At 43.2% G+C, this 25,671-nt stretch overlaps 1 protein-coding gene across 2 annotated transcripts in view; it reads right to left on the reverse strand.

Annotated features, from left to right (window-relative positions):
- The window catches only part of LOC109871410 (transmembrane protein 163), a 112,146-nt gene that overhangs the window by 81,207 nt on the left and 5,268 nt on the right, over window positions 1-25,671 (reverse strand). For both annotated transcript variants that reach the window (XM_031806093.1, XM_031806092.1), the window contains exon 2: window positions 3,785-3,904. In XM_031806093.1, coding sequence (XP_031661953.1) covers window positions 3,785-3,904 — 120 coding nt within the window. The remainder of the gene's footprint in view (window positions 1-3,784; window positions 3,905-25,671) is intronic.

Here is a 25,671-nt window from a genome sequence, read left to right on the forward strand (position 1 = left end):
GTGGTTGTAGAATTTAACGGCTCTTTTCTGGATTTTGATAATTAGTGTGTATCAGTCTGCTCTGCATGCATTATTTGGTGTTCTACGTTGTACACGGAGGATATTTTTGCAGAATTCAATTTGGTGTTTGTCCCATTTTGTGAAGTCTTGGTTGGTGAGCGGACCCCAGACCTCACAACCATAAAGGGCAATGGGCTCTATGACTGATACAAGTATTTTTTGCCAGATCCTAATTGGTATGTTGAATTTTATGTTCCTTTTGATGGCATAGAATGCCCTTCTTGCCTTGTCTCTCAGATCGTTCACAGCTTTGTGGAAGTTACCTGTGGCGCTGATGTTTAGGCCAAGTTATGTATAGTTTTTTGTGTGCTCTAGTGCAATGTTGTCTTTCTCTCTGTTTCCCTCTATATCTCTCTCGCTCTCTCCCTCTTTCTCTCTGTCTTTCTCTCTGTCTCTCTCTCTCTGTCTCATCCTCTCTTTTTCTCTCCCTCACTCTTTCCCAATCTCTCTCCTTCTCATTTCCCTCTCCCTGCTCTCTCCTGCCCCCCCCCCCCCCTCTCTCTCTCTCGCTCTACGTCTCTGTCTCCTTCTCTCTCGCTCTACGTCTCTGTCTCCTTCTCTCTCCCTCCCCACATAACATCAAATGGAACCAGACAGAGGGACAGATTTATCAAGCAGCACACCATTTGTCACCCCTCCCAAAAAAAATATTATTGTACAATCCCTAACAGGGCTGTAGGCTTACTTAAATCAGCTTGTTGAGAAGAACACCCTCTTTGAATATTGAGCAGCTTTGCTATTATACAACGCTCTCTCAGCAGGCAGAACAGTAATGCACCATATCTAAACCTATTATGCCTTTGCACAACGGAATACTGTGCTATATTGTTAATGAGATATCTATTTCGTTAATGTTGTGTCTGAGTGGGTCTCAAAGAAAGTTCAATTATAAATGGATGAAACTTCGAAGGCATAGACTACTGAAGATCGATCAGGCACAATAATTTAAAGGCTTTCAATCATCGTCTGGCATCACACAATCCCACAGATACTGTCTATGATAATAACGACACATTGCTAAACTCCATAGTTTAATGCAGGCCTAGCATTTGTTGAACAGACGAGAAATTCCTTTCAAATCCTCGCCTCATTTGCCTCTTTGTCAATATATATTTTATTTTTTACAATATCAATGTCAATGTCTGGAAGGTGCAACAACAGAATTTACACTGAGTGTACAAAACATTAGGAACACCTTCCTACTATTGAGCACCCCCATTTTGCCCTCAAAACAGCCTCAATGACAAGGTGTCGAAAGCGTTCCACAGGAATGCTGGCCCATTTTCCCGCCAATGCTTTCCACAGTTGTGTCAAGTTGGCTTGATGTCATTTGGGTGGTGGACCATTCTTGATACACACGGGAAACTGTTGAGCGTGAACAACCCAGCAGCTTGTAGTTCTTGATACAAACTGGTGCTCCTGGCACCTACTACCATACCCCGTTCAAAGGCACTTAAATCTTTCACCCTCTGAATGGCACACATACACAATCCATGTCTCAATTGTCTCAAGGCTTAAAAATCCATCTTTAACCTGTCTCCTCCCCTTCATCTACACTGATTGAAGTGGATTTAACAAGTGACATCAATAAGGGATCATAGCTTTCACCTGGATTCACCTGGTCAATCTGTGTCATGGAAAGAGCAGGTGTTCATAATGTTTTGTACACTCAGTATAGATCAAGTTTCTGCCACCATAGACATGCATTACTATGTGGATAATCAAGCTGTTTGGATCCAAATGTCCCCCTCTAATTTCTGCTTGAAACACTTCCTGTTTCAACCAGAATGTGAGGATTTAACATCAACCGCAGTATGACAGATATGATGGAAGAATTATGATAGAATTCAGCCCTGTAGTGACATTTGACAAGAACAGATTGTATCTTTGTATTGTTATCTTGCCTCTCTGAACAACACACTCAATCATACGGTATGTAGCCAAGTCCATTATATGAGCATTGTGTGTGATCCTATCTGGCCCAAGGACGGTCCATTTGTAAATTCAGCTCTGTGGAGAGGCCCTTTCAATTAAAGTCTTAACGACACAAGGACAAAACAAGCTTAACAAAACACACAGCTGTGTGATGAGGCTACACTAAAAAGCAGTTTAAAAAAAAAGTTTTTTTAAATTTTACCTTTATTTAACCAGGCAAGAACAAATTCTTATTTTCAATGACGGCTTAGGAACAGTGGGTTAACTGCCTGTTCAGGGGCAGAACGACAGATTTGTACCTTGTCGACTCAGGGGTTTGAACTTGCCACCTTCCGTTACTAATCCAACGCTCTAACCACTAGGCTACCCTGCCACCCCGAGGTATGGTGAGAATACACAGGAACGTGTCTCATGGTAGCGAGAGTCCAAATAAATGTTAGGCTGTGTGTACCGGGTGTGGCGTATCCTTCCCACTGCTGAACAGAACATCGCTGCACATCTTTGCTGCTAATATTAATTGTGCTTATCACTGAAAAGCTCTCAATCTCTCCCAAAAACTCTTGTCCAGTCCATTCAGTAGTCAGATTTTAATCACAGAGATCATTTTGTCTTATCTCGTTTTAGTCAAGTAATTTGAAAAATCATTTTTTGTTTAGTTGTAGTTTTTTCTGGGTCTACTTAGTCACTTATAGTCTCGTCAATTGCCACAGAAAAATAGGTGTTTGGGGAAATTAATTCTACGAGTTCAGTTTGAGGATGTTCTTAGAGCAGATGTCTCAGAGCGATATAGGACATAGGACAGGAAAGGTCCCTGACAACAAACTCTATTTCCATATCCTAGACGCTGAACACAGATGTCCCATCAATTCCCAGAATGCACTTAGACTTTGCCTCGGCTCATCTGTCTATTCCCTGGTCCTTAGACTGGTGTGTGGCGAGGACAGAATATGAATTACCCCGGTCGATAACGAACTAACAATGTTCAAGCCCATTTATAGCACGTTAACCCTGCTGCTGAGTCATTGTGAATCACAAAGTGGCTCCGGCTTACTGCATGCAGTCAGTCTGCCAGTCTGCCAGTCTGCCAGTCTACAGTCAAACGTGTCAGTGAAAAAAAACTTTTTTTCTACCCTTATTTTTTCTCTTGAATCTAAACCCCCAGAATACACCAAGGGGAATGAGTCAACACGAAGTGAACTTTTTGACAAGTGGTGACTAGCAATGAATGACAAAACTGCAAACTTATTTTCAAGAATTTCAGGTGATTTGGCCAGCTTTCTTTCACAGTGCATTGTGAAGGCTTCAAAATAACTACAATTTACAATGTTATGAACAGGAGTTAGATTTGGCCTTCTGTTCTTTCTGATTCTCTGTTGTTTTCTTACAGTAATGCCAATCTGCCAGAATTTTAGCAGCAGGTTGGTTTGGATTTCAAATGCTTTTTTTCACACTCATTCTTTCTTTTGATCTTTTTCCTGTTGGACTGAATTCTAATTTAGTGTAACAAGATTACAAAATATACTTAATATAATACACTTTATACTTACTTGGTTTAAAACCAATGTTGAGTCAATGGTTGAAATGCATTTGAAATCATTGGATGAAGGGCACTACCTAATGAATAACTACCTAGGCATGAAGCAACCTAATAGCAATGCTCATCAAGAAACATCCAGAACCACAGTCACTCAGGGATAGTCACTTAACAATAAAGGACTGTTGAATGACACCAGACTACAGTGAATAATACAACACCATTAAAGGGCAACATTAAATGGTATGTACTCACTGAAGGCTGCCACTGCCAGGATGATTGTCACCACGATGGAGATCCAAGACACCCACAATGCCTTCTTCCTGTAGTTCTGAGCCTCGTGGGGCTTTAGTCGCATGCTGCTCTCCAGCAGGCCTGTGGAGAGGTGAGAAACTGGGATTAATAGCTACCCCCATGCACGTCTAGCATAAAGGCAGGAGGTAAAAAATGCGCTACAACAAGGGCTAATTAACACTGCTTCAAATGGAGTTAGTTCTTCTCCTTCCCCTTCTCCCAGCCAGCCAAGAAAGCACTTGAAGATGTAATTTGCAGTGTTGCAGGAAGGTAAAGGGTGGATGAATCTCAGTGAGCTACAACACAGCTACAATTAATTAGCTTGACTAAAAGCTTCTCAGGAGACGCCAGGGTTCACTAATTTGTTGTTTTCTCTGATAAAGGGTGAATTAAGTTTGCTGTTGCAGAGGTAGTTAAGTGCTGACAGGTGGCGGTGTGATTGCCGATCCATGAAGACAGACTGCTAACAAGAGGCACAGAGAGAGAGGGGAAGGGGAGAGAGAGGGAGAGAGACAGAGAGAGGGAGAGAGACAGAGAGAGAGAGGGAGAGAGACAGAGAGAGAGAGCGAGAGAGCGAGAGAGCGAGAGAGAGGGGAGGGAGACAGAGAGACAGAGGGAGACAGAGAGAGAGACAGAGAGAGAGCGAGAGAGCGAGAGAGGAGGGAGACAGAGAGACAGAGAGAGAGAGAGACAGAGAGACAGAGAATGACAGAGAGAGAGCGAGAGCGAGAGAGAGAGAGAATGACAGAGAGAGAGCGAGAGCGAGAGAGAGAGAGAGAGAGAGAGAGAGAGAGAGAGAGAGAGAGAGGGGAGGGAGGGAGGGAGGGAGGGAGGGAGGGAGGGAGGGAGGGAGGGAGGGAGGGAGGGAGGGAGGGAGGGAGGGAGGGAGGGAGGGAGGGAGGGAGGGAGGGAGGGAGGGAGGGAGAGAGAGGGGAGAGACAGGTGGAGCTAGAACAGCAGGTGAACACAACAACACACCCTCAACCAGACCCAGAGAGCTGGAGGTGGAGAGAGACTGCACTCTGGACTGTGGTGAGGAAACATCAACAGGAGAAACAGCAGGAGCAGGAGAAGAACAGAGTACTAGAGGAGAGGATCAGAGTGCTGGAGGAGAGGGTGAGGGGGATGGTGTGTGGCAGAGAACAACCCATTAGAGAGCTGGCCACCCCCGCAGAGAATCCAACAGAACAGCCCACCTCAGCCCCTGACCATAGCCTCGACATCACAGCACGACAGACGACCTTCCTGTTTGGCCCTGTCCGGGGGTGTCCTCGGATGGAGCCACAGTGTCTCCTGACCCCTCCTGTCTCAGCCTCCAGTATTTATGCTGCAGTAGTTTATGTGTCGGGGGGCTAGGGTCAGTTTGTTATATCTGGAGTACTTCTCCTGTCCTATCCGGTGTCCTGTGTGAATTTAAGTATGCTCTCTCTAATTCTCTCTTTCTCTCTTTCTTTCTCTCTCTCGGAGGACCTGAGCCCTAGGACCATGCCTCAGGACTACCTGACATGATGACTCCTTGCTGTCCCCAGTCCACCTGGCCGTGCTGCTGCTCCAGTTTCAACTGTTCTGCCTGTGATTATTATTATTTGACCATGCTGGTCATTTATGAACATTTGAACATCTTAGCCATGTTCTGTTTTCAATCTCCACCCGGCACAGGCAGAAGAGGACTGGCAACCTCACATAGCCTGGTTCCTCTCTAGGTTTCTTCCTAGGTTTTGGCCTTTCTAGGGAGCCACCCTGATAGCCCTCCTGATAGCCCTCCTGATAGCCCTCCTGATAGCCCCCCCCCCCCACACACACACACACACCCACTGAGGACATACACAAGCCACAGATTGTACTTCTTATGGACTCAAAAGGGACATATATACAAGAAAATGTACTTTTTCCCAAACACACAGTGTCTAAACTCTGGTGATCAAACAACCTGAGAGCACAGCAGGAAAGTGTGGCAACAGCAATCAAGGGAGTGATTGAAAAAGCTAGGCCTCCTCAGATCAGACCTATGCCCCCCCCCCGCCCACTCCATGCCCCCCACTCCCGCAAGGAGGGCCTCAACATGAAAGTTACACATATGCCCAGGCCGTGAGCAGGCAAACAGGCCCAACCCCCACTCTTACACTAGCCCAAGCCAATGGCATGTACCAGATGCTCAGCAGGCTCTGCTCACACTTACTGGTCTGAGGCCAAACCACAATATTGGACACTTTAGAGACCCCAAGCCATCACTATCTCATCCTGGAATATCCAAGGCCTGAGGACAAGGAGATGGACCCACTGGTTGCCCTCTAGGTTACAGAGAACTGGTTGTCCCATCCACCAAACTATCAGTTGTGAAACAGGGAAGGGACTCAGGGGGTATGCTAATTTGGTATAGAGCAGACCTAACTCACTCCATTAAATTAATCGAAACAGGTACATTTTACATTTGGCTGGAAATTCAAAAGGAAATGATCTCAACAGAGAAAAATGTCCTCCTGTGTGCTACCTATATACCGCCACTAGAATCCCCAAACTTTAATGTAGACAGCTTCTCCATCCTGGAGGGGGAAATCAATCATTTCCAGGCCCAGGGACATGCACTAGTTAGTCTGTGATGACCTACATGCCAGAACTGAACAAGAACCTGACACCCTCAGCACACAGGGGGACAAACACCTGCCTGCAGGTGACAGCATTCCCTCCCCCATATGCCCCCCTAGGCACAACTATGACAACATAACCAACAAAAATGGGTCACAACTCCTGCAGATCTGTCAGACGCTGTACATAGTCAATCGTAGGCTTCGAGGGGACTCCTATGGTAGGTACACTTACAGCTCATCTCTTGGCAGTAGTACTGTAGACTACTTTATCACTGACCTCAACCCAGAGTCTCTCAGAGCGTTCACAGTCAGCCCACTGACACCTCTATCAGACCACAGCAAAATCACAGCCTACTTGAACAGAGCAATACTCAATCATGAGGCATCAAAGCCAAAAGAACTGAATAATATTAAGAAATGCTATAGATGGAAGGAAAGTAGTGTGGAAACCTACCAAAAAACAATTAGTCAACAACAAATTCAATCCGTTTTAGACAACTTCCTGGACAAAACGTTCCACTGTAATAATGAAAGCATAAACGTGGCAGTAGAAAACCTAAACAGTATCTCAAATCGAAACCATTCAAACAGAAAACCAAAGAAAATTAACAACAATGACAAATGGTTTGATGAAGAATGCCAAAATCAAAGAAAAAAAAGGAAATTGAGAAACCTATCCAACCAATAACATAGAGACGCATAAATCCTGAGTCTACACCTTCACTATGGTGAATCACTAAAACAATACAGAAATACACCACAGAAAAAGAACAGCAGGAATCAGCTCAATATAATGGTAGAATCCATAGACTCTAACCACTTCTGGGAAAATTGGAAAAATCTAAACAAACATTAATACAGAGAGTTATCTATCCAAAATGGAGATGTATGGGTAAACCACTTCTCCAATCTTTTTGACCCGAAAACAAAGAACAAACAAAAAACATATACATGATCAAATGCAAATCTCAGAAACAACTATTAAAGACTACCAGAACCCACTGGATTCTCCAATTACCTTGAATGAACTACAGGACAAAATACAAACCCTCCAACCCAAAAAGGCCTGTGGTGTTGATGGTATCCTCAACAAAATGATAAAATATACAAACCACAAATTACAATTGGCTATACTTAAACTCTTTCACATCATCATTGGCTCTGGCATCTTCCCCAATATTTGGAACCATGGGCTGATCACCCAAATCCACAATAGAGGACACAAAATTGACCACAATAACTACTGTGGGATATGTCAACAGCAAACTTGGGGAAATCATGTGTATTATCATTAACAGCAGACTCGTACTTCTCCTCAGTAAAAACAATGAACTGAGCAAACGTCAAACTTGCTTTTTACCAAATTACCATATGACAGACCATGTATTCACAGTGCACACCCTAATTCATAAACAAACAAACCAAAACAAAGGCAATGTCTTCTCATGCTTTGTTGATTTCAAAAAAGCTTTTGACTCAATTTGGCATGAGGGTCTCCAAATTGATTGAAAGTGGTGTTGGGGGAAAAACATATGACGTTATAAAATCCATGCACACAAACAACAAGTGTAAGGTTAAAATTGGCAAAAAACACACACATTTCTTTCCACAGGGCCGTGGGGTGAGACAGGGATGCAGCTGAAGCCCCACCCTCTTCAACATATATATAAAAGAATTGGCGAGGGCACTAGAACAGTCTGCAGCACCCGGCCTCACCCTAATAGAAACTGAAGTAACATGTCTACAGTTTGCTGATGATCTGGTGCTTCTGTCACCAACCTGCCTACAGCAGCACCTAGATCTTCTGCACAGATTCTGTCAGACCTGGGCCCTGACAGTAAATCTCAGTAAGACAAAAAAGGTCTTCCAAAAAAGGTCCAGTTGCCAGGACCACAAATACAAATTGTTGCCCTAGAGCGCACAAAAAACGATACATACTTCCACAACACTGTGAACAAGCTGAGAGATTTGGCACACCAATTAGGATATGGCAAAAAAATACTTGAATCAGTTACAGAACCCATTGACCTTCATGGTTGTGAGGTCTGGGGTCCTCTCACCAACCAAAAATTCACAAAATGGGACAAACACCACATTGAGACTCTGCATGCAGAATTCTTCAAAAATATTCTCTGTGTACAAGGTAAAACACTAAATAATGCATGCAGAGCAGAATTAGGCTGATACCCGCTAATTATCAAAATCCAGAAAAGAGCTGTTAAAAACCACCTTAAAGGAATTCCCAAACCTTCCATAGCAAAGCCATCACCTACAGAGAGATGAATCTGGAGACGAGTCCCCTAAGCAAGCTGGTCCTGGGGCTCAGTTCACAAACACAAACAGAACCCACAGAGTCCCAGGACAGCAACACAATTAAACCCAACAAAATCATGAGAAAACAAAAAGACATTTACTTGACACATTGGAAAGAATTAACAAAAAAACTGAGCAAACTGGAATGCTATTTGGCCCTAAACAGAGAGTAAACAGTGGCAGAATACCTGACCACTGTGACTGACCCAAACATAAGGAACGCTTTGACTATGTACAGCCTCAGTGAGCATAGCGTTGCTATTGAGAAAGGCCACCGTAGGCAGACCTGGCTCTCAAGAGAAGACAGGATTTGTACACATGGCCCACAAAATGAGGTGGAAAATAGAGCTGCACTTCCTAACCCCCTGCCAAATGTATGACCATATTAGAGACACATATTTCCCTCAGATTACACAGATCCACAAAGAAATTGAAAACAAACCCAATTTTGATAAACTCCCATATCTACTAGGTGAAATTCCACAGTGTGCCATCACAGCAGCAAGATTTGTGACCTGTTGCCACAAGAAAAGGGCAACCAGTGAAGAACAAACACCATTGTAAATACAACCCATATTTATGTTCGCTGAACTATTTGCACATAATATGACATTTGTAATGTCTTTATTCTTTTGGAACTTTTGTGAGTGTAATATTTACTATTAATTTCTATTGTTCATTTCACTTTTGTTTATTATCTACTTCACTTGCTTTGGGAATGTTAACATACGCCAATAAAGCCCTGAAATGGAATTGGGGGGAAGAAATGGAGAGAGCGAGAGAGCAAGAGAGAGAGGGGGGGAGAGAGAGAGAGAGAGAGAGAGAGAGAGAGAGGGAGAGGGGGTGAGAGAGACAGAGAGAGAGAGAGACTTACAGCACAGAGACCCTCAATGTCTTGTTGCTTTTTGAGCTATGTTTCTCTGTCTGCATGCTATGTCTTGCTTGTCCTGTGTTGCTGTGCGTGTGCTCACTGCTCATTGATTGTCGGTTTTGTAATTGTTTTTAAAAACCTGCCCAGGGACTGCGGTTGAAAATTAGCCGGTTGGCTAAAACCAGCACTTTTACTGAAACGTTGATTAATGTACACTGTCCCTGTAAAAATAAAAATAAAAATAAACTCAAACTCAATACTAGATGTTGTGATTATGAATCCGGCAGTGCTCCCCTCTTCATTGCCATGTGGGTTTGTGTGAATAAGCACTAAGACTCCTAGCTCTTTATACACACTGACCGACAGGAGATCGTAACTACAGACATCATAATGGAAGAAAACTACATGGAACCCCTCCTCTCATTGTACTCTCATCCTCGTCTCTCTTGATTATTGACATAATCAATAATTTTTTGTGTTACAGTCACATCCACAAGAGGAAAAGGGTGAAATTCCCTAGGGGGACAATCGTAGTGAAATATTTACCAGCTCATATCTCATTCCCTTTACTCAATGATTTGAGTTCAGTGGAAGGCAGGAATGTTATGAGGACCACACAGATCTGACAACTTGTTGACCTCTGACCTGAAATCAGCTTGTAAAGCTGTGTCTCAGCAGCATTAGTTCTTCTCAACGGAAATCAAAGGGAATCACATGTTCAAGTGTCCTCAGGGGTGAGTCTCAAGCCAAGTCAGTCAGGGGTGAAAGTCAAATTCAAAATCCCCCTCACCCTCCATGGTCTTTAGGTCAGCTTTAAAGAAGAGTAGGCTAGTTGGTGGTCGAGAGTCACATGGCCCAGCTCCATACAGTTCTTATAGGATAGAGTTAATAACAGCTCTCTCTCTTTCTGTGTGTGTGTGTGTGTGTGTGTGTGTGTGTGTGTGTGTGTGTGTGTGTGTGTGTGTGTGTGTGTGTGTGTGTGTGTGTGTGTGTGTGTGTGTGTGTGTGTGTGTGTGTGTGGAGGGAGGGAGGTTGTTGGGGCACATGCTTCCACTGCTGATCCTAGATGTGGATCATGTGAGTTGAACGAAGTTGCATTCTTCCCTGATGTGCTCTTACTCACTTCCTCTACACACACACACACACACACACACACACACACACACACACACACACACACACACACACACACACACACACACACACACACACACACACACACACACACACACACAACATAGATACTGACCCTACATTTGATGATAAACTGCATACATTGGATGATTCATAATTTTCGCAGAATTATAGAGGGTAAAGATCACAGTATGTAGGCTCGCTACAAAGTAGAACCATATAGTGTTCTTCGGCTTGTCCCCATAGGGCAGAGGTCAGCAACAGGGGACTCGCGGGCCACAACTTTCTTTGGCCCGCCCAATGTTTTTATATAAGAAATCTGTCCCACAAATAAAAAATGTTATAAAAACATGTACATCAGCGATCGCGTCTCAATATAATCAAGGTACATGAAATGATTGTTATTTTCATATACATTCTCTTTTTGGGCTTAGTTGTGGTCAATTTGCAGTGTACAAATTATTCTCATTATTTTCCGGCCCCCCACCATTTTGCTACGACAAAAATCGTTCCACGGCTGAATCTAGTTGCCTACCCCTGCCAAAAGGGAACCCTTTTCGGTGCTAGGTAGAACCCTTTGCAGATGGTTCCATCTAGAACCCTCTATGAAGGGTTATTCATTGAACTGTCTGTAAATGGTTTTAACTAGAGCCCTCTATAAAGGGTTCAACCAATAACCCTTTGATCCTCTAAAGGTTCTACCTAGAGCCAGAAGGTCGGAAACTCCAGGTTTACAGGCCACATCAGGCCTGCAAGTCACATTATGCTGGCTTGCAAAGTGATGTGTAATTCCTATTGGAATCCAGCCAGAGTGAGGATATCCAACAACTGGAACTTGTAATCACCTGCAACCTGATGATGCCAGGGTAGGGATATATTGATTATTGAGACAACCTACATGATGTAAACTGGATTGATTGATCTTATGCTACACAAAGATAAATAACTAGGTATTGTAACGTCTGCTTCCAACTCACACTCTCAAATACGTAGATCCCCTGAACGCAGCTCACTCTCCAGATCCCAATCATCTGAATTCTGATCACCTGTTCACACACCTGCATGTCATTATCACACACTATTTTAGTTCAATTCTTTGCACCCCATCATTGTGAGGTATTGTTTGTTTTGTGACACCTATTCGGAGCTCTGTTTTTCCGTAATTTAATCTTCCTGTGTATGATAGTTTTTGCCTGCCTCACTAACTACGCCATTTGCCTATTCCCTGCCTGTACTTAAGCCTATCTGATTTCCTGTTATCAACCTACGTTACTAGCCTTTTCCCTGCCTGTACTGTTGCCTTTTGGACCCCCTGTGTATGACCTCTTGCCTGCCCCTGGACCCAGATACCTGCCTCCTCCTGTGGTCCTTGAACAATAAACACCTGCTGCGCCCTGCGCTTGAAACCAGCTCTCTGTCTCCCATCGTGTTCATTACAGATACCATACAATACACTGCTGGTTCAATCAGGCTGCAATCTAATATTCTATTGCTCAATAAAATCACAGAAAATACTAATTTGAAAGAAAGAAATAATGGCAAAGATACAATGCATTCGGAAAGTATTCAGACCCCTTGACTCTTTCCACATTTTGTTATGTTACAGCCTTATTCTAAAATGGATTAACTAAATAAAAAGCCCCATCAATCTACACATAATACCCTATAATGACAAAGTAATAACTGTTTTTTAGAAATGTTTACAAATGTATAAAAACCAAAAATACCTTAATTACATAAGTATTCAGACCCTTTGCTTTGAGACTCAAAATTAGTCTCAGGTGCATCCTGCTTCCATTGATCATCCTTGGGATGTTTCTACAACTTGATTGGAGTCCACCTGTGGTAAATTCAATTGATTGGACATGACTTGGAAAGGCACACCCCTGTCTATATAAGGTGTCAGAGCAAAAACCAAGCCATGAGGTCGAAGGAATTGCCCGTAAAGCTCAGAGACAGGATTGTGTCGAGGCACAGCTCTGGGTACCAAAACAATTCTGCAGCATTGAAGGTCCCCTGAAACACAGAGTTCTCCATCCTTCTTAAATGGAAGAAGTTTGGAAACACCAACACTCTTGCTAGAGCTGGTCATGCTGCCAAACTGAGCAATCGGGGGAGAAAAGCCTTGGTCAGCGAGATGACCATTAAGCTTATGGTCACTCTGACAGAACTACAGAGTTCCTCTGTGGAGATGGGAGAAACTTCCAGAAGGACAACCATCTCTGTATCACTCCACCAATCAGGCCTTTATGGTAGAGAGGCCAGGCGGAAGGCACTCCTCAGTAAAAGGAACATGACAGGCCACTTGGAGTTTGCCAAAAAGGCACCTAAAGGACTCTCAGACCATGAGAAACAAGATTCTCTGGTCTGATGAAAACAAGATTGAAGTATTTGGCCTGAATGCCAAGCATTACGTCTGGAGGAAACATGGGACCATCCCTACAGTGAAGCATGGTGGTGGTAGCATCATGCTGTGGGGATGTTTTTCAGCGGCAGGGACTGGGAGACTAGTCAGGATCGAGGGAAAGATGAACGGAACATAGCACAGAGAGATACTTGATGAAAACCTGCTCCAGAGCGCTCAGGACCTCAGACTGGGGCGAAGGTTTCCAACAGGACAACAACACTAAGCACACAGCCAAGACAATGCAGGAGTTGCTTCGGGACAAGTCTCTGAATGTCCTTGAGTTGTCCAGCCACAGCCCGCACTTGAACCCAATCGAACATCTCTGGAGAGACCTGAAAATAGCTGTGCAGCGACGCTCCCCATCCAATCTGACAGATCTTGAGAGGATCTGTAGAGAAGAATAAAATAAACTTCCCAAATACAGGTGTGCCAAGCCTGTAGCGTCATACCCAAGACGACTCAAGGCTGTAATCGCTGCCAAAGGTGCTTCAACAAAGTATTGAGTAAAGTGTCTGAATACTTATGTAAATGGGATATTTTCCTTTTTTTTTTAAATACATTTGCAAACATTTCTGAAAACCTGTTTTTGCTTTGTCATTATGGGGTGTTGTGTGTAGATTGATGGGGGGGACGACGACAAATAATCCATTTTAGAAAAAGGTTGTAACGTAATAACATGTGGAAAAATGCAAGGGTTCTGTCACACCCTGACCATAGTTTGCTTTGTATGTTTCTATGTTTTGGTTGGTCAGGGTGTGAGCTGAGTGGGCATTCTATGTTACATGTCTAGTTTGTCTAGTTCTATGTTTGGCCTGATATGGTTCTCAATCAGAGGCAGGTGTTCGTCATTGTCTCTGATTGGGAACCATATTTAGGTAGCCTGTTTGGTGTTGGGTTTTGTGGGTGATTGTCCTTGTTCTGTCTCTGTGTTACTTTGCACCAGTATTAGGCTGTTTCGGTTTTCGTGTTACGTTTTTGTATTTGATTCGTGTTTACTTTGTTTCATTAAACATGGATCGCAATAGCCACACCGCATTTTGGTCTGACTCTCCTTCACCTAAGGAAAACCATGACAGGTTCTGATTACTTTCCAAATGCACTGAATATACTATGTCAGTACTGTATACGTAAAAATCATTAAGGTAATACGAGATACATGCACAGATATTCCCATATGGGTACAGTTTAAAACATTCTCACACATATTTGTAAATTGACCAGATTATTCTAAGTTTAAACAGTGAGGTAAACACTCATGGTCAGGCACTATTTAAAAGAGAGAAAAAACACATTATCAAAAATCTTATTCAGATTCAGAAGGGTTGTATGTAAAACCCTTCTTTCCTTCCAAAGGATCATCAAAGAACCCTTTCTTCAAAAAAAGGTTCTTATGATGAAAAAGGTTTTAGTTAGAACTCCTTGCCTTCCAAAGAACCCTTTCTTCAAAAAAAGGTTCTTAGGATGAAAAAGGTTTTAGTTAGAACTCCTTGCCTTCCAAAGAACCCTCGTTTTAAGAGTGTGTTTAATTCATCCCATAGAAATACATGAATTGTCAATCCATGCTGGTTTTGTGGATTAACTAGATTCCCTCACTACATGTTCATAATCTTTAACATACTCAAATTGGAAGTAATTCCAATTTTCGCCCTCTAATGAATATGTGATTAGATTCCCATGGCACTCTAGGCTATGACTGTAATCTCTCTAATAGAATGTTAATACATTTTCTGAAAAAACCCATTGAAACCTCCCTTTTAAAAGGGCAGGTTGGCATTTTTCATCGTGAATCTTGTTCTGGAGGCAGCTCTGCAGTGGTCACTAGCTAGCATAGCCACAAAGTCATCAAATCTTACCCACACTGCCATCAAATCTTAACCACACTGCTAACCCTAATGCCTAAACCTAACCTTAAATTAGACAACAACAACAACAAAAAATGCATTTTTACATTATACCCAATTTTGACTTTGCAGCTGGCCTATCTAAATAAAGACTTGCCTAGTTAAGTAAAGGTTAAATAAAAATACAAATGGAAGGGGAACTCGCTCAGTGCTGCCACAAGGACAAGACTAAAGACAGTAAACGTGAACCTGTTTTAAAAGGTGGTTCCAACATAATCTCAATTCACTCTGACATTCCACTCCCCCTATATTGCCAGCTGTCAATTAAAAACACATAAATTATTCAAAGCACTGAATTGATTGGTTGGGGTGATTCCAGGTAACACATGATATTACAGATGGGGGGGGGGGGACGACGACTCGGAAACCTCATGTTAAAGCTATGAGAAGCAGAGAGGCACAGTTGTAGACACAGGCACAGAGATGTTACATCCAATGTGTACTGTATATATGTAGTGAACAACATGTACAGCTCTATCAATCTGTGCCATAAAGCTATAGTCTCCTCTTTAGCCCTACTTCTGAAACTATGCATTCAGCCTTAACAGGCATATTCAAACGACTGCAGTTCTGAAAGGCAGCAAGGCTACAGTCTTGTATGTAAATGGGGGTGAGATGGAGGCAGCATATGTGGAGGGAGTGGTGGTGGGGGTATGGGGCTCTACTGTTTTAATGCAAAACGTTCAAAAACATTTCCTCCTTGATGTCCCTCTCTCTCTCATCTCTTTCCAGTCGGTATGTTTCAGACTCATCCCTATGGGCAACGAGCATCATTAAGGCTCTCTAACACATTGACTGGGCCTCATTAGAGAGCTTCAGCACCTACACGTTTAGAAAAAAAGCTTCCAAAGGAGTTATTCGGCTGTCCTCCATTTGGGTTCCATTTAAAACCCTCTGTGGAAAGGGTTCTACATGGAACCCAAAGGGGTTCTACCTGGAACCAAAAAGGCTTATTCAAAAGGTTATCCTATGGGAACCACCGAAGAACCATTTTAGGTTATAGATATCGCCTTTTTTTTCTGAGTGTACAATCCTCCTAGTTACCTAGTTACCTAGTCTCTTTAGTTACCATCTCATTACATCTGCTCTGGTCACCCTATGACAGAGGCCTCAGTTGGGTATAGCTGGGCTAAACCATAGCTCAAGACCAAAAATGTAAGCTACATATAGGAAGACTAAAATCATTCCAATGCCGATTAAAATGCAACGATGTCGCTCTCGCTGCTGGTGATTCTCTGATCCACCTCTACGCAGACGACACCATTCTGTATTCCTCTGGCCCTTCTTTGGACACTGTGTTAACTAACCGCCAGATGAGCTTCAATGCCATACAACTCTCCTTCCGTGGCCTCCAACTGCTCTTAAATGCAAGTTAAACTAAAAGCATGCTCTTCAACCGTTCGCTGCCCGCACCTGCCTGCCCGTCCAGCATCACTACTCTGGACGGTTATGACTTAGAATACGTGGACAACTACAAATACCTAGGTGTCTGATTAGACTGTATACTCTCCTTCCAGACTCACATTAAACATCTCCAATCCAAAATTACATCTAGAATTGGCTTCCTATATCGCAACAAAGCATCCTTCACTCATGCTGCCAAACATACCCTCGTAAAACTGACCATCCCACAGATCCTCGACTTCGGCGATGTCATTTACAAAATAGCCTCCAACACTCTATCAAATCAAATCAAATTTTATTTGTCACATACACATGGTTAGCAGATGTTAATGCGAGTGTAGCAAAATGGTTATTGTGCTTCTAGTTCTGACAATGCAGTAATAACCAACAAGTAATCTAGCTAACAATTCCAAAACTACTACCTTATAGACACAAGTGTAAGGGGATAAAGAATATGTACATAAAGATATATGAGTGAGTGATGGTACAGAGCGGCATAGGCAAGATACAGTAGATGGTATTGAGTGCAGTATATACATATGAGATGAGTATGTAAACAAAGTGGCATAGTTAAAGTGGCTAGTGATACATGTATTACATAAAGATGCAGTAGATGATATAGAGTACAGTATATACATATACAATGAATAATGTAGGGTAAGTAACATTATATTAGGTAGCATTGTTTAAAGTGGCTAGTGATATATTTTACATCATTTCCCATCAATTCCCATTATTAAAGTGGCTGGAGTTGAGTCAGTGTGTTGGCAGCAGCCACTCAATGTTAGTGGTGGCTGTTTAACAGTCTGATGGCCTTGAGATAGAAGCTCTTTTTCAGTCTCTCGGTCCCAGCTTTGATGCACCTGTACTGACCTCGCCTTCTGGATGATAGCGGGGTGAACAGGCAGTGGCTCGGGTGGTTGTTGTCCTTGATGATCTTTATGGCCTTCCTGTGACATCGGGTGGTGTAGGTGTCCTGGAGGGCAGGTAGTTTGCCCCCGGTGATGCGTTGTGCAGACCTCACTACCCTCTGGAGAGCCTTACGGTTGTGGGCGGAGCAGTTGCTGTACCAGGCGGTGATACAACCCGACAGGATGCTCTCGATTGTGCATCTGTAGAAGTTTGTGAGTGCTTTTGGTGACAAGCCGAATTTCTTCAGCCTCCTGAGGTTGAAGAGGCGCTGCTGCGCCTTCTTCACGATGCTGTCTGGGTGGGTGGACCAATTCAGTTTGTCTGTGATGTGTACGCCGAGGAACTTAAAACTTACTACCCTCTCCACTACTGTTCCATCAATGTGGATAGGGGGGTGTTCCCTCTGCTGTTTCCTGAAGTCCACAATCATCTCCTTAGTTTTGTTGACGTTGAGTGTGAGGTTATTTTCCTGACACCACACTCCGAGGGCCCTCACCTCCTCCCTGTAGGCCGTCTCATCGTTGTTGGTAATCAAGCCTACCACTGTTGTGTCGTCCGCAAACTTGATGATTGAGTTGGAGGCGTGCGTGGCCACGCAGTCGTGGGTGAACAGGGAGTACAGGAGAGGGCTCAGAACACACCCTTGTGGCGCCCCAGTGTTGAGGATCAGCGGGGTGGAAATGTTGTTGCCTACCCTCACCACCTGGGGCCGGCCCGTCAGGAAGTCCAGTACCCAGTTCTTATAGGATAGAGTTAATAACAGCTCTCTCTCTTTCTGTGTGTGTGTGTGTGTGTGTGTGTGTGTGTGTGTGTGTGTGTGTGTGTGTGTGTGTGTGTGTGTGTGTGTGTGTGTGTGTGTGTGTGTGTGTGTGTGTGTGTGTGTGTGTGGAGGGAGGGAGGTTGTTGGGGCACATGCTTCCACTGCTGATCCTAGATGTGGATCATGTGAGTTGAACGAAGTTGCATTCTTCCCTGATGTGCTCTTACTCACTTCCTCTACACACACACACACACACACACACACACACACACACACACACACACACACACACACACACACACACACACACACACACACACACACACAACATAGATACTGACCCTACATTTGATGATAAACTGCATACATTGGATGATTCATAATTTTCGCAGAATTATAGAGGGTAAAGATCACAGTATGTAGGCTCGCTACAAAGTAGAACCATATAGTGTTCTTCGGCTTGTCCCCATAGGGCAGAGGTCAGCAACAGGGGACTCGCGGGCCACAACTTTCTTTGGCCCGCCCAATGTTTTTATATAAGAAATCTGTCCCACAAATAAAAAATGTAATAAAAACATGTACATCAGCGATCGCGTCTCAATATAATCAAGGTACATGAAATGATTGTTATTTTCATATACATTCTCTTTTTGGGCTTAGTTGTGGTCAATTTGCAGTGTACAAATTATTCTCATTATTTTCCGGCCCCCCACCATTTTGCTACGACAAAAATCGTTCCACGGCTGAATCTAGTTGCCTACCCCTGCCAAAAGGGAACCCTTTTCGGTGCTAGGTAGAACCCTTTGCAGATGGTTCCATCTAGAACCCTCTATGAAGGGTTATTCATTGAACTGTCTGTAAATGGTTTTAACTAGAGCCCTCTATAAAGGGTTCAACCAATAACCCTTTGATCCTCTAAAGGTTCTACCTAGAGCCAGAAGGTCGGAAACTCCAGGTTTACAGGCCACATCAGGCCTGCAAGTCACATTATGCTGGCTTGCAAAGTGATGTGTAATTCCTATTGGAATCCAGCCAGAGTGAGGATATCCAACAACTGGAACTTGTAATCACCTGCAACCTGATGATGCCAGGGTAGGGATATATTGATTATTGAGACAACCTACATGATGTAAACTGGATTGATTGATCTTATGCTACACAAAGATAAATAACTAGGTATTGTAACGTCTGCTTCCAACTCACACTCTCAAATACGTAGATCCCCTGAACGCAGCTCACTCTCCAGATCCCAATCATCTGAATTCTGATCACCTGTTCACACACCTGCATGTCATTATCACACACTATTTTAGTTCAATTCTTTGCACCCCATCATTGTGAGGTATTGTTTGTTTTGTGACACCTATTCGGAGCTCTGTTTTTCCGTAATTTAATCTTCCTGTGTATGATAGTTTTTGCCTGCCTCACTAACTACGCCATTTGCCTATTCCCTGCCTGTACTTAAGCCTATCTGATTTCCTGTTATCAACCTACGTTACTAGCCTTTTCCCTGCCTGTACTGTTGCCTTTTGGACCCCCTGTGTATGACCTCTTGCCTGCCCCTGGACCCAGATACCTGCCTCCTCCTGTGGTCCTTGAACAATAAACACCTGCTGCGCCCTGCGCTTGAAACCAGCTCTCTGTCTCCCATCGTGTTCATTACAGATACCATACAATACACTGCTGGTTCAATCAGGCTGCAATCTAATATTCTATTGCTCAATAAAATCACAGAAAATACTAATTTGAAAGAAAGAAATAATGGCAAAGATACAATGCATTCGGAAAGTATTCAGACCCCTTGACTCTTTCCACATTTTGTTATGTTACAGCCTTATTCTAAAATGGATTAACTAAATAAAAAGCCCCATCAATCTACACATAATACCCTATAATGACAAAGTAATAACTGTTTTTTAGAAATGTTTACAAATGTATAAAAACCAAAAATACCTTAATTACATAAGTATTCAGACCCTTTGCTTTGAGACTCAAAATTAGTCTCAGGTGCATCCTGCTTCCATTGATCATCCTTGGGATGTTTCTACAACTTGATTGGAGTCCACCTGTGGTAAATTCAATTGATTGGACATGACTTGGAAAGGCACACCCCTGTCTATATAAGGTGTCAGAGCAAAAACCAAGCCATGAGGTCGAAGGAATTGCCCGTAAAGCTCAGAGACAGGATTGTGTCGAGGCACAGCTCTGGGTACCAAAACAATTCTGCAGCATTGAAGGTCCCCTGAAACACAGAGTTCTCCATCCTTCTTAAATGGAAGAAGTTTGGAAACACCAACACTCTTGCTAGAGCTGGTCATGCTGCCAAACTGAGCAATCGGGGGAGAAAAGCCTTGGTCAGCGAGATGACCATTAAGCTTATGGTCACTCTGACAGAACTACAGAGTTCCTCTGTGGAGATGGGAGAAACTTCCAGAAGGACAACCATCTCTGTATCACTCCACCAATCAGGCCTTTATGGTAGAGAGGCCAGGCGGAAGCCACTCCTCAGTAAAAGGAACATGACAGGCCACTTGGAGTTTGCCAAAAAGGCACCTAAAGGACTCTCAGACCATGAGAAACAAGATTCTCTGGTCTGATGAAAACAAGATTGAAGTATTTGGCCTGAATGCCAAGCATTACGTCTGGAGGAAACATGGGACCATCCCTACAGTGAAGCATGGTGGTGGTAGCATCATGCTGTGGGGATGTTTTTCAGCGGCAGGGACTGGGAGACTAGTCAGGATCGAGGGAAAGATGAACGGAACATAGCACAGAGAGATACTTGATGAAAACCTGCTCCAGAGCGCTCAGGACCTCAGACTGGGGCGAAGGTTTCCAACAGGACAACAACACTAAGCACACAGCCAAGACAATGCAGGAGTTGCTTCGGGACAAGTCTCTGAATGTCCTTGAGTTGTCCAGCCACAGCCCGCACTTGAACCCAATCGAACATCTCTGGAGAGACCTGAAAATAGCTGTGCAGCGACGCTCCCCATCCAATCTGACAGATCTTGAGAGGATCTGTAGAGAAGAATAAAATAAACTTCCCAAATACAGGTGTGCCAAGCCTGTAGCGTCATACCCAAGACGACTCAAGGCTGTAATCGCTGCCAAAGGTGCTTCAACAAAGTATTGAGTAAAGTGTCTGAATACTTATGTAAATGGGATATTTTCCTTTTTTTTTTAAATACATTTGCAAACATTTCTGAAAACCTGTTTTTGCTTTGTCATTATGGGGTGTTGTGTGTAGATTGATGGGGGGGACGACGACAAATAATCCATTTTAGAAAAAGGTTGTAACGTAATAACATGTGGAAAAATGCAAGGGTTCTGTCACACCCTGACCATAGTTTGCTTTGTATGTTTCTATGTTTTGGTTGGTCAGGGTGTGAGCTGAGTGGGCATTCTATGTTACATGTCTAGTTTGTCTAGTTCTATGTTTGGCCTGATATGGTTCTCAATCAGAGGCAGGTGTTCGTCATTGTCTCTGATTGGGAACCATATTTAGGTAGCCTGTTTGGTGTTGGGTTTTGTGGGTGATTGTCCTTGTTCTGTCTCTGTGTTACTTTGCACCAGTATTAGGCTGTTTCGGTTTTCGTGTTACGTTTTTGTATTTGATTCGTGTTTACTTTGTTTCATTAAACATGGATCGCAATAGCCACACCGCATTTTGGTCTGACTCTCCTTCACCTAAGGAAAACCATGACAGGTTCTGATTACTTTCCAAATGCACTGAATATACTATGTCAGTACTGTATACGTAAAAATCATTAAGGTAATACGAGATACATGCACAGATATTCCCATATGGGTACAGTTTAAAACATTCTCACACATATTTGTAAATTGACCAGATTATTCTAAGTTTAAACAGTGAGGTAAACACTCATGGTCAGGCACTATTTAAAAGAGAGAAAAAACACATTATCAAAAATCTTATTCAGATTCAGAAGGGTTGTATGTAAAACCCTTCTTTCCTTCCAAAGGATCATCAAAGAACCCTTTCTTCAAAAAAAGGTTCTTATGATGAAAAAGGTTTTAGTTAGAACTCCTTGCCTTCCAAAGAACCCTTTCTTCAAAAAAAGGTTCTTAGGATGAAAAAGGTTTTAGTTAGAACTCCTTGCCTTCCAAAGAACCCTCGTTTTAAGAGTGTGTTTAATTCATCCCATAGAAATACATGAATTGTCAATCCATGCTGGTTTTGTGGATTAACTAGATTCCCTCACTACATGTTCATAATCTTTAACATACTCAAATTGGAAGTAATTCCAATTTTCGCCCTCTAATGAATATGTGATTAGATTCCCATGGCACTCTAGGCTATGACTGTAATCTCTCTAATAGAATGTTAATACATTTTCTGAAAAAACCCATTGAAACCTCCCTTTTAAAAGGGCAGGTTGGCATTTTTCATCGTGAATCTTGTTCTGGAGGCAGCTCTGCAGTGGTCACTAGCTAGCATAGCCACAAAGTCATCAAATCTTACCCACACTGCCATCAAATCTTAACCACACTGCTAACCCTAATGCCTAAACCTAACCTTAAATTAGACAACAACAACAACAAAAAATGCATTTTTACATTATACCCAATTTTGACTTTGCAGCTGGCCTATCTAAATAAAGACTTGCCTAGTTAAGTAAAGGTTAAATAAAAATACAAATGGAAGGGGAACTCGCTCAGTGCTGCCACAAGGACAAGACTAAAGACAGTAAACGTGAACCTGTTTTAAAAGGTGGTTCCAACATAATCTCAATTCACTCTGACATTCCACTCCCCCTATATTGCCAGCTGTCAATTAAAAACACATAAATTATTCAAAGCACTGAATTGATTGGTTGGGGTGATTCCAGGTAACACATGATATTACAGATGGGGGGGGGGGGGACGACGACTCGGAAACCTCATGTTAAAGCTATGAGAAGCAGAGAGGCACAGTTGTAGACACAGGCACAGAGATGTTACATCCAATGTGTACTGTATATATGTAGTGAACAACATGTACAGCTCTATCAATCTGTGCCATAAAGCTATAGTCTCCTCTTTAGCTCTACTTCTGAAACTATGCATTCAGCCTTAACAGGCATATTCAAACGACTGCAGTTCTGAAAGGCAGCAAGGCTACAGTCTTGTATGTAAATGGGGGTGAGATGGAGGCAGCATATGTGGAGGGAGTGGTGGTGGGGGTATGGGGCTCTACTGTTTTAATGCAAAACGTTCAAAAACATTTCCTCCTTGATGTCCCTCTCTCTCTCATCTCTTTCCAGTCGGTATGTTTCAGACTCATCCCTATGGGCAACGAGCATCATTAAGGCTCTCTAACACATTGACTGGGCCTCATTAGAGAGCTTCAGCACCTACACGTTTAGAAAAAAAGCTTCCAAAGGAGTTATTCGGCTGTCCTCCATTTGGGTTCCATTTAAAACCCTCTGTGGAAAGGGTTCTACATGGAACCCAAAGGGGTTCTACCTGGAACCAAAAAGGCTTATTCAAAAGGTTATCCTATGGGAACCACCGAAGAACCATTTTAGGTTATAGATATCGCCTTTTTTTTCTGAGTGTACAATCCTCCGAGTTACCTAGTTACCTAGTCTCTTTAGTTACCATCTCATTACATCTGCTCTGGTCACCCTATGACAGAGGCCTCAGTTGGGTATAGCTGGGCTAAACCATAGCTCCAGACCAAAAATGTAAGCTACATATAGGAAGACTAAAATCATTCCAATGCCGATTAAAATGCAACGATGTCGCTCTCGCTGCTGGTGATTCTCTGATCCACCTCTACGCAGACGACACCATTCTGTATTCCTCTGGCCCTTCTTTGGACACTGTGTTAACTAACCGCCAGATGAGCTTCAATGCCATACAACTCTCCTTCCGTGGCCTCCAACTGCTCTTAAATGCAAGTTAAACTAAAAGCATGCTCTTCAACCGTTCGCTGCCCGCACCTGCCTGCCCGTCCAGCATCACTACTCTGGACGGTTATGACTTAGAATACGTGGACAACTACAAATACCTAGGTGTCTGATTAGACTGTATACTCTCCTTCCAGACTCACATTAAACATCTCCAATCCAAAATTACATCTAGAATTGGCTTCCTATATCGCAACAAAGCATCCTTCACTCATGCTGCCAAACATACCCTCGTAAAACTGACCATCCCACAGATCCTCGACTTCGGCGATGTCATTTACAAAATAGCCTCCAACACTCTATCAAATCAAATCAAATTTTATTTGTCACATACACATGGTTAGCAGATGTTAATGCGAGTGTAGCAAAATGGTTATTGTGCTTCTAGTTCTGACAATGCAGTAATAACCAACAAGTAATCTAGCTAACAATTCCAAAACTACTACCTTATAGACACAAGTGTAAGGGGATAAAGAATATGTACATAAAGATATATGAGTGAGTGATGGTACAGAGCGGCATAGGCAAGATACAGTAGATGGTATTGAGTGCAGTATATACATATGAGATGAGTATGTAAACAAAGTGGCATAGTTAAAGTGGCTAGTGATACATGTATTACATAAAGATGCAGTAGATGATATAGAGTACAGTATATACATATACAATGAATAATGTAGGGTAAGTAACATTATATTAGGTAGCATTGTTTAAAGTGGCTAGTGATATATTTTACATCATTTCCCATCAATTCCCATTATTAAAGTGGCTGGAGTTGAGTCAGTGTGTTGGCAGCAGCCACTCAATGTTAGTGGTGGCTGTTTAACAGTCTGATGGCCTTGAGATAGAAGCTCTTTTTCAGTCTCTCGGTCCCAGCTTTGATGCACCTGTACTGACCTCGCCTTCTGGATGATAGCGGGGTGAACAGGCAGTGGCTCGGGTGGTTGTTGTCCTTGATGATCTTTATGGCCTTCCTGTGACATCGGGTGGTGTAGGTGTCCTGGAGGGCAGGTAGTTTGCCCCCGGTGATGCGTTGTGCAGACCTCACTACCCTCTGGAGAGCCTTACGGTTGTGGGCGGAGCAGTTGCTGTACCAGGCGGTGATACAACCCGACAGGATGCTCTCGATTGTGCATCTGTAGAAGTTTGTGAGTGCTTTTGGTGACAAGCCGAATTTCTTCAGCCTCCTGAGGTTGAAGAGGCGCTGCTGCGCCTTCTTCACGATGCTGTCTGGGTGGGTGGACCAATTCAGTTTGTCTGTGATGTGTACGCCGAGGAACTTAAAACTTACTACCCTCTCCACTACTGTTCCATCAATGTGGATAGGGGGGTGTTCCCTCTGCTGTTTCCTGAAGTCCACAATCATCTCCTTAGTTTTGTTGACGTTGAGTGTGAGGTTATTTTCCTGACACCACACTCCGAGGGCCCTCACCTCCTCCCTGTAGGCCGTCTCATCGTTGTTGGTAATCAAGCCTACCACTGTTGTGTCGTCCGCAAACTTGATGATTGAGTTGGAGGCGTGCGTGGCCACGCAGTCGTGGGTGAACAGGGAGTACAGGAGAGGGCTCAGAACACACCCTTGTGGCGCCCCAGTGTTGAGGATCAGCGGGGTGGAAATGTTGTTGCCTACCCTCACCACCTGG

The sequence above is a fragment of the Oncorhynchus kisutch genome, linkage group LG26, assembly GCF_002021735.2.
Source record: "Oncorhynchus kisutch isolate 150728-3 linkage group LG26, Okis_V2, whole genome shotgun sequence".
Taxonomy (NCBI): Eukaryota; Metazoa; Chordata; class Actinopteri; order Salmoniformes; family Salmonidae; genus Oncorhynchus; species Oncorhynchus kisutch.